A 12,999-nucleotide genomic window follows, 5' to 3' on the forward strand; every position below is an offset into this window, starting at 1 on the left:
AAAAACAAAGAAATACAAAAACATAGAAAAAAGAACATAGAACGCCCACCCTAGTCACACCCTGGCCTAACCAAAATAGAGAATAAAAAGCCTCTCTATGGCCAGGGCGTGACAATTAGACTGCTAAACAATTCATAAAAATCGCCACTGGACAATTTATATTGACCCCACCTCTTCTACACTGCTACTCAGTGTTTGTTTGTTACCTATGCATAGTCACTTCACCCCCACCTACATGTTCAGATTACATCAACTAGCCTATAGCCCTGCACCCTTAGCGGTGCCCCCGTATGTAGTCTTATTATTGTTATTCTTATTGTGTTACTTTTTATTATTTTTTATTTTAGACTAGCCTTGGTAAATATTGGTTAAGGGCTTGTAAATAAGCATTTCACGGTGAAATCTACAGTTGTTGTATTCGGCGCATGTGGCAAATACATTTATTTGTTAACCCTGCACCTGTTGCAGATGCAGAGTAAAACTGGCCCTGGAAGTTTACTTGTTTACCAAAAAAGTGTCAGGTGACCTCTTTGTTGTTGTTATTGTTTGAATCCCAGATTGCCCACTTACCACAGAATGTTGGCCAAATTTAATTGGTCTGGCTATAGGCCTATAGTCAGGTAACTGTGGTCAATGGTACGAAATAAAATACAATCCAAAAGAAGCAGTCAACAATCATATTTAACATAGTTTTATTTATTTTGAACAAAATTTTAATAAATGTGGCTGCATTTCTCTTATGTTCAAAAAAGATGATGACTTTCGAGACGCATTATAAATTATTTCATCAAACTCTTTTGTAGAAAAAGAAAAGATAATTGCACTAAAGCATCTATCGTATGATAATATGACAATAGTAAGATAAGGTATCTGTGTAATTTTTTTTTACAATTTTCTTTTTCTTCATTATTTTCCTTGCACACACCTATCACACCTTTTCCCAATCTTCTCTTTCCTACTGATCTGACATACAATGCTGAAGACAGTTCTTAACAAGGTCCAACTTCAAACGAAGTACAACATTAAAAGGCTTTATAAAGCATACATAAAGTACTCATAAGTACTACAAACTGTAGATGCTTATAAAGCCTTTACAAGTTGTAGTTTGTTTGAAGTGAGACCATTAACAGAAAATGCAACCAAAAACAACGAAAAACAAACACAAGAAGCTTCCCCTAAATAGAAAAACAGAAATCTCCAAGAGGTGGACATCTTGAATATCTCACTTCTCTAGGACATATTTACACCAGTAAACACTCCAGTTGTTCAACTGAAGTACAATGCATATGGCATAACATGTCATTCAACATAGTATTTTTTTTCCAGAAAAATAATTACACAACCATTGTGCAGACAAACTCTCTGTTGAATCACAAAAACATCAGTTGTATCACAACCATTGTGCCAAATGTGTTGTACATCAGTTGTGCAACTTGAGTATGTACGGGGCCAGACAAGGGTAGGACATCTGCATAGATCCACAAGGTTCAGATCATGAATGTTTGGGGGAGTTTGTGGGAGATTATTTCTACAGAGAGGGGTACATCCGCTGCTGTCTTTTGGGGGAATAAAGTAAAGGTGAGGGAAACAATAAAGTAATGTTGTTCATTGATCGCTACAAAGAACAGTTCACCTCGATGAGTGTCTGTGAGAAAATCAACTGTTACGAGAACCTAAGGGGAAAATAATGTGAAAAGGCTAAAACACATAGGCTTTCAGGGTGAAGTTTTCCCTAGGTAAAGATCTAGGATCAGTTTCCCTCCTCCAATTCTAACACCTACCATTAGTGGGTCAAATGCAGAACTGACCCAAGATCAGGGTCTTGAGGAAATGTCACCTTAATCGTCAGATTGATGTCTTCATGCCCGAGTACGGTTGACTTCAGAGTTATTCCGGCAGTACCGATTATATGTACGTGTAGAAAAAACAAAGGTGCCATAATATGCGCTACTCAGTTGAACGGGAAGGATAAGACAGGGATGTCAAGGTCAAAGGTGAAAGCATAAGGAGCCTATCAGATTTCTTCCCAAATGTGCCATATCAATGAGTACCGGTTAGCAGTAGTCACACCAACGGAAGGAAATGCAGTATGTAGAGCCAGCCCTTGAGAACTCCTTACCTTCACACAAACGCCTACTAGCTAAGGCCTTAGCTCTGTGTAAAGATACAAGGTGATTATCTTGGTCACAATGAGGTCAATTAGGTCAAATAGAGACAAACAGGAGAGGGTATGATTGTAGAGGGTATGTAAAATTGTGTCCGTTTTCTGTCAAGTGTGTTGAGCATTTGATTGAGCTTGTCTGGAGATGAGATGGGAAAGATTTTCAGTTATACTTTTGGGACAATCCCATTGGTTACATTGCGCCAGGCAAGCTCAATCAAGTACAGCTAAAATATTTCAAAGAGAACAACTACTATTTGAACCCAGGTCTTGTGACACCTCTCCCACTGTGTGAAGTGAACTGGCTGTAATGTACTGGTATGATGTACCAGAGCCTTATATTGAGAAATATATGAGTCAAATATAAAAGCCAAACATACGGTTCTTGGATGTACTGCTTTAGAAAAAGTCAATCTAAGCCAACAGGTCACTTAATTTGAGGTAAATTGAGCTTCGTAAATCTGACGTCCCCTTTGGGCCCATCACATACAAACGCATGGACACAGGATAATGAGAGAGAAACTTATTGGCTCAAATAATATGAACTCGGAAGTACACTGAAGTCCATCGGTGGGAATATTTTGAATCCAAGTGACAAGACCTCCACTGCTACCCAATTCACACTACTGAGCCGAACTAAAATGAGCTGAGCAGTACTGTACTTCACTGGCCTGGTTACATGCAACCGTGTAAGGAGAATAATCCAAGTGAGCACAATACGGTTCAGGTCGGCAAAACAGTGTAGAAAGGTATACTACACCTGCTCTTCACTGGCTCTGTATTAGAGTTATATGTACTGCCATGAGAGAACCCTGATATGACTGAAATGTTCTATGTATCCACCAGGACAGGGGGGATCAATAAGTGTTTACTCTTTCTGTTTGTGAGTGTTTGAGTTAAGAATATTGTTAGCATATCCAGGAGCAGCTAAATGTTACTGGTTAAGAGAGGGGTGGATAAAAACACACAGGTTGGTGATACCTTTTTCAATATTCTCTGCCTCTTATGTGTTCTAAGACAACCCACTCACATTCCAACAAACTCCACAAACAACTGAACCAGGAGGAGAAAAAAACAATATAGTACAAGAGACTGAAAAGGTGAACTCAGGTTTAGATTGACACGGTGATATGATATTGATCCTTTGGTCTGAGATGTGTTGGCCCCACCCACGTCGTCGCCTCACCACATGACTACAATGTCCAGCATCCTTTGCTCCGGGTAAATTGCTCTCACTTCCTGTGGCCCAAAGAGGCTTCGACAGCACATACCAGGGACCTTCCAGGGTTCTTTCTGAACAGAGAGCCAGAACTGGTCAGAACCGGTTTTGCAACTCACTCATTCCCAAATAAAACATTGAGGTTTTTTTGCACATTTTTTCCATTATTCCTCACTGGAGGAGCTTTCCTCCAGGGGGAAAATGGCTGCCACACCGACGACCCCAGAGGAATTGTGGGATGCGGTGGTAATGGTGACTACGGTGTGCAGAAGAACAAAGACCAGCATGCACAGCTTCAGCCGGCCGCTACTGCTGCACTGTCTGGTGGGTGTGGCGGCCGAGGTCACTGATGTCGATGCCCCCTGTTGGTGATGGCAGGAGGGAGTTGGAGTCCTTTTCAGCGTCCCACGAGAACGGTTGTCCGGTTTAGAGTCCCACCGAACGTCGCAACACTCTGCCTGGCTGTTGGGCTGCCCATGGCTCCCGAGTAGCCCTGTGGGGGATGAAGAGAGTAGTGGGTAAACACTGATATAAGCCATAGATGCTCATGTCTCTGTGCATCCCTCTCATGCATCCCTGTGTGTCTGTATCATCCATGCCTGTGTCTGATGATGATGACAAACCCAATTTCCCCAATACCAATAAAGTGTATTCATTCATTCAGATGACCCACAATAAGCTAAATAAATGACCCAGCCTAGTTCCAGTCTTACTTGCAGTGTGGTAATGCAGTGTTTTGTTGAAATGTATCACCAAAAAAAAGACAGATGACCATGTGCATGAGAGCATAAATACCAGTCAGTATGCACGTTTATCCCAGTCTTCATATGAATAAACTATCAGTATCATTATGTTATATGCTGTATCATAACCTAACATTAATGATCCTTTATTGAACTCTAAATTAAAAAAGACGTAAGTGACATTTTGTAGCGACTCCATACTGCAGCACGGTAAATATAATCTACGCCACTGCCCTCCAGGACCCCTACAGCGCCCGATGTCACAGGAAGGACAAAAAGATCATCAAGGACAACAACCACCCAAGCCTGTTCATCATGAAACCATCTGGAAGGCGAGATTAGTACAGGTGCATCAAAGCTGAGACCGAGAGACAGTAGCTATTTTTCAACCTCAAGGCCATCAGACTGTTAAACAGCTGTCACTAACACAGAGAGTCTGCTGTCTACATACAGACTTATAGATAGATCACTAGTCACTTTAACAATGCCAATGTAATAATTTGTACATATTTTGAATTACTCATCCCATATGTACAGTTGAAGTCGGAAGTTTACATACACTTAGATTGGAGTAAAAAAAAACTCATTTTTCAACCACTCCACAAATTTCTTGTTAATAACAAACTATAGTTTTGGACAAGTTGGTAGGACATCTATTTTGTGCATGACACAAGTCATTTTTCCAGCAATTGTTTACAGACAGATTACTTCACTTATAATTCACTATATCATTCTGGTGGGTCAGAAGTTTACATACACTAAGTTGACTGTGCCTTTAAACAGCTTGGAAAGTTCCAGAAAATTAAGTCATGGCTTTAGAAGCTTCTGATAGGCTAATTGACATAATTTCAGTCAATTGGAGGTGTACATGTGGATGTATTTCAAGGTTTATCTTCAAACTCAGTGCCTCTTTGCTTGAAATCATGGGAAAATCAAAAGAAATCAGCCAAGACCTCAAGAAAAACAATTGTAGACCTCCACAAGACTGGTTCATCCTTGGGAGCAATTTCCAAATGCCTGAAGGTACCACGTTCATCTGTACAAACAATAGTACGCAAGTATAAACACCATGAGACCAGCTGTCATACTGCTCAGGAAGGAGACACATTATGTCTTGTAGAGATAAACGTACTTTGGTGCAAAAGGTGCAAATCAATCCCAGAACAGCAGCAAAGGACTTTGTGAAGATGCTGGAGGACACAGATACAAAATTATCTAAATCCACAGTAAAACAAGTCCTATATCGACATAACCTGAAAGGCAGCTCAGCAAGGAAGAAGCCACTGCTCCAAAACCACCATAAAAAAAGCCAGACTAAGGTTTGCAAATGCACATGGGGACACAGATTGTTCTTTTCTGAGAAATGTCCTCTGGTCTGATGAAACAAAAATATAACTGTTTGGCCACATCTTTATGTTTGGAGGAAAAAGGGGGAAGCTTGCAAGCTGAAGAACACCATCCCAACCGTGAAGCATGGGGGTGGCAGAATCATGTTGTGGGGTGCTTTGCTGCAGGAGGGACTGGTGCACTTCACAAAATAGATGGCATTGAGGGAGGAAAATTATGTGGATATATTGAAGCAACATCTAGAGACATCAATCAGGACGTTAAAACCTTGGTTGCAAATGGGTCTTCCAAATGGACAATGACCCCAAGCATACTTCCAAAGTTGTGGCAAAAATGGCTTAAGGACAACAAAGTCAAGGTATTGGAGTGGCCATCACAAAGCCTTGACAATTTGTGGCAAAACTGAAAAAGAGTGTGCGAGCAAGGAGGCTTACAAACCTGACTCAGTTACACAAGCTCTGTCAGGAGGAATGGGCCAAAATTCACCCAACTAACTGTGGGAAGCTTGTGGAAAGCCACCCAAAATGTTTGACCCAAGTTAAACAATTTAAAGGAAATGCTACCAAATACTAATTGAGTGTATGTAAACTTCTGACGCACTGGGAATGTGATGAAAGAAATAAAAGCTGAAATAAATCATTCTCTCTACTATTATTCTGACATTTCACATTCTTAAAATAAAGTGGTGATCCTAACTGACCTATGACAGGGAATGGGATTAAATGTTAGGAATTGGGAAAACTGAGTTTAAATGTATTTGGCTAAGGTGTATGTAAACTTCCATCTTCAACTGTATATACTCTATTTTTATACCATCTATTGCATCTTGCCTATGCCGATCCATATAATTCTATATTCTTATTCCGTCCCTTAGATTTGTGTGTATTAGGTAGTTGTTGTGGAATTGTTAGATGACTTGCTTGATATTACTGCACTGTCGGAACTAGAAGCGGAAGAATTTCGCTACACTCGCAATAACATCTGCTAACCATGTGTATGTGACCAATAAAATGTCATTTGATTTGATGTCACGACTTGTGTAATCTCTCTAATCTCATCAAATGAGTATCAGAAAATGGGGATCTCAAAAGGCAAAGCCTACCATTTAATCGCTGATGCACAAGTAATACAAAGATATCAAAGGCTGCTCTAATTACGGTATTGAAACACTTAACGTTTTTGGGGCTGGGGGAGGAAATGACAGAGCACCCCACTGATATCAAATCAGGACAGGGCAGGTCATGTTATTTTGGTTCTGTCTTGATCACTGTGGAATATTAAAATACTACTCTGGAGTTGTACCCCATCACAGTGACTGTCTCAGCAATACACTTTACACTGAGAGGGAAGTGTCATTGATTTTACTAACACTGCCTTATATGTCCACTAGATGTCGCTAGTGACAAGGACATTATTGGCTTGAGTACCAGAGTTCAAAACCGTACAACTTTATCGATACCACTGAAAAGTAATTTTACAAGGGATCATCAGGGGCACAAGAGCACAATTAAATATATCCTGCAACATACAATACCATCTAAATTCCTGTCAGTGGACATAGGAGTGCAAATAAATTCCTACAATTAGTACATTTCAAAATTAATTGACCCAAGCCCATCTATCCTAGATCCATGTTGCATCTCAGGTAAACAGCATAGCCCTAGAGTGGATATACGCCCACCCGCATAAGCTGTGAATGCAAATCACACTTGATTGATTGACTGACTGATTGATCAGTCCATACCACCACACCCACCTGTACATATGAAGCTGGGGCTTCCTCCGTGGATGAGATCGTCGTTGTCCGGTAGTATGAAGGGACACCTCTGCTGAACCTCAAGGCAGTACTGGAGACAAGGTACTGTCCTTCTACAATGCCTCTGTGTGGTGGGGAAATACTGTGCACACAGCCACGGTTTGTAGGCAGCCTGAGAGGTAGAAGATAGAGCATGTTAGTTAAACCAAATCAAACCCATATGTAAATTCAAACAACTTAAAGGGGAAGTTCACTTTTAGCACATCATAAATAAGCAAACTATTACTTTGACATCAAGACTAAGCTATGTCTGTTCAAAAACAAAGATCTCAGTTGTCTTCTGTTTGGCTCTGAATGGTATTAAATAACATCCATCCTATCTTCAAAACTAGAGATTTTTCAGTACACATATTTCCAGAAAAAACTATAGGAATTTTTCAGAAACAGTTATTTAACAATTTCTCACAGATCTTGCAAAATCCCATTTGATGTGATTCAGCCTTATAAATTGATATGTGTTAGAGATACATGACTGTATAAAAGACAACCAGATGCCAATCATCAATTGTCAATGTAATCCACCCATGACATGTGACTAAATCATATTTGTTGTAATTAGGAGTGCTTTTATTTAAAGTATCTCGAGGAGAACAAGGAGTTGTGGCAGTGTGCCATTGTTGAGCTATTTTGGTAAATACAGAGGCAAGGTTCCTCTTATACTACTTGTACTTATTTCCTTCCTCTTATACTACGTTCATACTTACATGATACCTAAAAGGAGTATATGAAAACAATATGAAAAGAATAGCAGAAGGTATAGAGTTACAAAATTCCTGTAACTTTCCCAAATTTTCCCAGTTTTCCCATAATACTGGTTGGAGATGATTGGTATTAGGAAGGAAAAAGCAGGAAGTAGCTTATGGCAATCCTCCTTATGGAAAACTGGGACATTTTTTGGAAAGTTACCAGAATTTTACAACCCAAGGAAGGCTGGGTGGGGTTGTTGCCATATCACTTTCAAATGTCCAATTATGCAGTATCAGAACCTAAAGAAAGGAAGAAAATTATTTTGAATTCAATGATTCTACTAATTACTGTTCAGTACATTGTATTTGGAATCACCTGGGCCTGTGTTCATAAAGCTTTCAGTTCTTCAGCACTCCTACTCTTGCTGCCATTACCTATAAACAACCAGCAGAGGAGAATGTCTCTTCCTAATTGATCCTCAGGATGAGGTTCTCTGCCCCATAAAGTATGACATTTACAATAGTACATAAATACATTTTCATATTGGTAGTCCCAGCGGGAATTGAACCCACAACCCTGGCATTACAATTACCATTCACTACAAACTGAGCCACACAAGACCTTTCATAGTGCTGCTAATGCCAATGTACTGTACAACCGACTCTGCCCTTAAACAAATCAATGGCCCCCATCCCCCAGTGCAATCTCCCTTTCTCCCAGTAGACAACACCACCTTCACACAAAAATGCATAATGTACCTATCAGGAATTGACTATTAAAAAAAATGAAATCACATACACATATTTAGCAGATGTTGTTGCGGGTGTAGCGAAATGCTTGTGTTCCTAGTTCCAAAAGTGCAGTAGTATCTAACAATTCACAACAATACACAAACATCTAAAAGTATCACATCCAGCCCTGATTGGGAGTCCCATAGGGCAGCGCATGACTGGCCCAGTGTCATCCGGGTTTGGCCCGGGGTAGGCCGTCATTGTAAATAAGAATTTTTCTAAACTGACTTGCCTAGTTAAATAAAGGTGAAAATTTTAAATATTAAAAATAAATAAAATAATGGAATTAAGAAATGTATAAAGGAATGTTGGAGTGGCATTGACTAAAATACAGTAGAATAAAGTATATGAAATGAGTAAAGCAGCATGCAAAGTCCAAGATCAGCGACTTTGTTTTGTTGACGTTGAGAGTGAGGTTATTTTCCTGGCACCACTCCTCCAGGGCCCTCACCTCCTCCCTCTCGTCATTGCTGGTAATCAGACTGTTTAATTTGTGTTTCAGTGGATTGGTCTATCTAAGCCCACACAATAGTAAAGGTCAAAGTTTCCTAGGAGTTATAGTGTAAATTAGTCTTTGAGCATGCTAAACAGCGATAATGATGATATCGACCCGAACGGCCCGCATCATTGGCTGAGAGCCAAGGTCAGAATTTAAGTGCCACTTTTTCCAATGGCTTCAGCATGGCCATGCTCCATTCAGAGGATAAACAAAGAGTGGAAAAAGGCAAGTGATTAACAACTGGTGCAATGATATTTGTCATGTTCAGGAGTGTGCAAAACACTAAATGTTGCAGATAGGAATGCCACAAATAAAGCAGGCATTATTCCTTACCCTACATATACTGTATGAGAGGCATGTCTGTTCTCATAATGTGATGATCGCATGCATAACTGAACATTCCATAACATTGTGCCATGCTGAATTTGGCACTGGAGTAACCTGAACACAACTCTAGCTCATAAAAGAGATAAAGAATAGTTTACCAGAGAAGAAAACATAATCACCACTCATTCTCCATCTGTGACGTAAACGGTACAGCACTCCTTTACATTACCAAACATAGGGGGTTTTGAGCACAAGCTGCATTTGAATGAGAAGCACATGCACAAGCGCACACACACACTCACTCATCTATTCACACACCCTCATCTATTCACACACACCCGCAGGAACACGGTTAGATAAAGCTATGTCTGTTTTAACTGTGAATAAATATACACCAGTTTTCCCAAGGACATCACTGTTTCAGCACCACGGACAGCATCTATCAGGTTACATTAGACTTCCACCAGACTGACTCTAAAGCGGCACTGTCCATTTCAGCATCATGAACAGCTTCGGCCAGGCCTGCCACAAAACTGTCTGTAGTGTTCATAGAGTTCCTGTGCCATTATGGCATCTGTGACATCATGGGCAGTACCATTGTGGTACCATTCTTTATTTAAGGTAGTCCATTTATTACTTATTTTGTGTTTGAAAAAGTGTAAAGCTAATATTGGTGAATCACAGGAACCTACAGGGCTGGAGTCCTGAACCAGATATTGTGTGTCATTCAATTATTATGGCCATTTGATGGTGGTCCTGTGTAGCCCATTAGGTAGAGCATGCCACTTGCAACGCCAGGATAGTGGGTTTGATTCCTGGGACCAACAAAATGTATGCACACTTGACTGTAAGTCGCTTTGGAGAAAAGTGTCTGCTAAATTCCATGTATTACTATATTATGATGGTAATATAGCTTAAAGCCATACGTTTTAGTCCCGCAGCCGTTATTTTGAAAGAAAGCAAGGCTGAGGTGGGAAATCCTAGGGGAGAACCCCAGAAGTCAAATCCACAATTGTGTGGACTTCTCATTTTACAAGTTTGAAGTTTTAATGTCACGTGCACATAGTTACAACTGTTGCCGGCTATAACATCGACTTATATCGATATATGGGCAGATGAAGATGTCAGACTGCCCAAGGCAGTCCAACTAAAAGGTTACAGTACATTAATCGGGAGTTACATTCACAATGTACAAGGTAAGATTATGTATATAACGTAAACTCACGTAAACTCGTACATTGCCTTGGTCCGTACAATTGCCCTTATTTTAGCGCCCCAAAAACGTAATACTTCCAGATCAACTGTAATGTCAATACCATTGTAAAGCACAATTTCTCCCCTTTCCAACAATATCAATTACATGACCTAAATCCTGCCCGTTTCTGCATAATTCAAGCAGGCAATGAGCCCCGTCGGATCTTTTTAAAAATGGCGTGTGGGGAAGCGAAACTAATGCGTGATAGTGAGAAGGAGAGATGTGTGGGAAAATTGCTTTTTTTGACTCGATCTGTCCAACTATCACCTTAAGTTGGACAGATATAAATAAAACACTATAAAGAGTTTATATAATGTGTCATTACATACCTATTTGAAGGTTTGTGTCGAATTTGAATCGGGTTTTTAGGGTGGTGCTGAAGTGATCTTACAAGTAAACAGCGGCTTTGAGAATGATGATCGCATGCAATGATGCCAAAAAAAAATGATTAGGTATCCCCCTTACCCCCGTCACTGTCCATTTCTTGTTTTTAAAGGATGAGAGAAGTGCTACACCTGGTGGAGAGAGATTGTAAGACATAAATAGTTGCTTTATGCGTGCTGTACGTTACGACATGACACATCAAGATGTAACGGAGGGTCAGTTTTTTCAACTTTTCTTCAATACTATAGAGCCATTACCATGTCGATCAACCCTTGAATAGAAACCTAGTTCACACCCCCGATTTTGCCGTCAACACAGTCGCTACAATCCCATCAGTTTTCTTTGTGGCCTCGTTTGAATGTTGCGGTTGCGCACATTTGTACGGAATGGGGTGAGTTTACGTTAAGTGTTTTTGCAGCCAGTTTGTTGCTAGAGCTCAGTAGCTAGCTAGCTGGCTATAGCTAATGTAACGTTGTAGATTGAAAAAGGTGTACAGTTGATATGTTAACATAACTTCATTGACAATATTACTGAATACTTTCAGGTACAACCTGGTACAGGTACAACCTGGTACAGGTACAACATACAACCTTTGTAGTTCAGTAGTTGATGTGGTTGTTGTTGTTGTGGTTGTGCTTGTCATCTTGACTTGTCCAATGGTTTCACAGTCAGGAGGAGTGAGGCAGGCAGGTGTAATGTGAGGGCGAGGTCCTTTCGCTCAATGCGAAAGAATGAGACTCCGTACATAATTCAGATTGTTTGCTGGTCAGTTAGGTAAGCGGGGTTGTCAATTGAGTATGGCAATTTCTACTTGCAAGTGTGGTAGTATGCATTCTAGTCGTGTGCTGGGATGCCATGAACCACGGAATCCACATATAGAAGATACTGCATATGTATGTAAAAACCTACCCAATTCCCATTTTAATTTGAATCCAGAAAAATGTAATACTAAAATAATCAATAGTCACTCAAAAATGTAGCAGAAATGACATTAACTTTATATTCAGCCTGTTTCAGTTTGCAACATTATTTAAAATCTGCATGCTAAACGCCCTGCTGAAATGTAAATCGATTATGGATCTTCAATTAGATTTAATAGACCCAAATTGAATAATTTTGGCCCTACCAGTTACAATAAAACATTTTTTGTTTTTTAAACCTAGCACTACTGAAAACCCTAAAATCTATGCAATAATCAAACATTTCAGCTAAGTAGCCTTTTTTGCATTGTTCTTCTTTTGGATTCTGCTTTGTTATAGCTTATAGAATTGTATGGACAATCATTATCATTATTATGTTCTTATTTCTGTGTCCCTTGTGGTGTATTAAAATAAATATTAGGTTGACTTGTCTAACTCAATTCTATTTTTACTTATTTCCAGGAAAATTTCTCCCCTGAAAGTCCATTCATCATGGAGACTAAATGGAACTGCAAAGAGGGCCAGGAAAAGTGCAACCATGTCGTCAGTTTACTGTACACCATAGCTTTACATTAAAATGGGCTACACATCTGTACCACCAAAAGAGAGCAAAACATCCTTGCCTCAAACATGGCACATTCCCACGCATACGTCAGGTCTGCAGTAAAAACCTTTAAATACAGTTCAAATATTGAAAGTAAAGCCACCAAAGAAAGACAATGCACCTGCCAACAAGGTCCCCGGAGGACTTGTGAGTGGATTTTGACAAACCTCTATTGTCCAGCCCCTACACCATTACCCAGTAAAGAGTTTGCAAGAAACATCCTGCAAAACCTTGCTGCAATTGGAA

At 39.9% G+C, this 12,999-nt stretch overlaps 1 protein-coding gene across 1 annotated transcript in view; it reads right to left on the reverse strand.

Moving 5' to 3' along the window:
* Positions 1-701: 701 nt before the first annotated feature.
* LOC139372554 (NALCN channel auxiliary factor 1-like) overlaps positions 702-12,999 on the reverse strand; it is a 76,587-nt gene continuing 64,289 nt past the window's right edge. Inside the window, exons 2-3 of the mRNA XM_071112292.1 lie at positions 7,227-7,398; positions 702-3,873 (exon numbers count right to left, since the gene is read on the reverse strand). Of these exons, the coding sequence (XP_070968393.1) occupies positions 3,545-3,873; positions 7,227-7,398 (501 nt within the window). The 3' untranslated portion in view covers positions 702-3,544. The remainder of the gene's footprint in view (positions 3,874-7,226; positions 7,399-12,999) is intronic.

The sequence above is a fragment of the Oncorhynchus clarkii genome, chromosome 18 (genome assembly GCF_045791955.1).
Source record: "Oncorhynchus clarkii lewisi isolate Uvic-CL-2024 chromosome 18, UVic_Ocla_1.0, whole genome shotgun sequence".
Classification (NCBI taxonomy): Eukaryota; Metazoa; Chordata; class Actinopteri; order Salmoniformes; family Salmonidae; genus Oncorhynchus; species Oncorhynchus clarkii.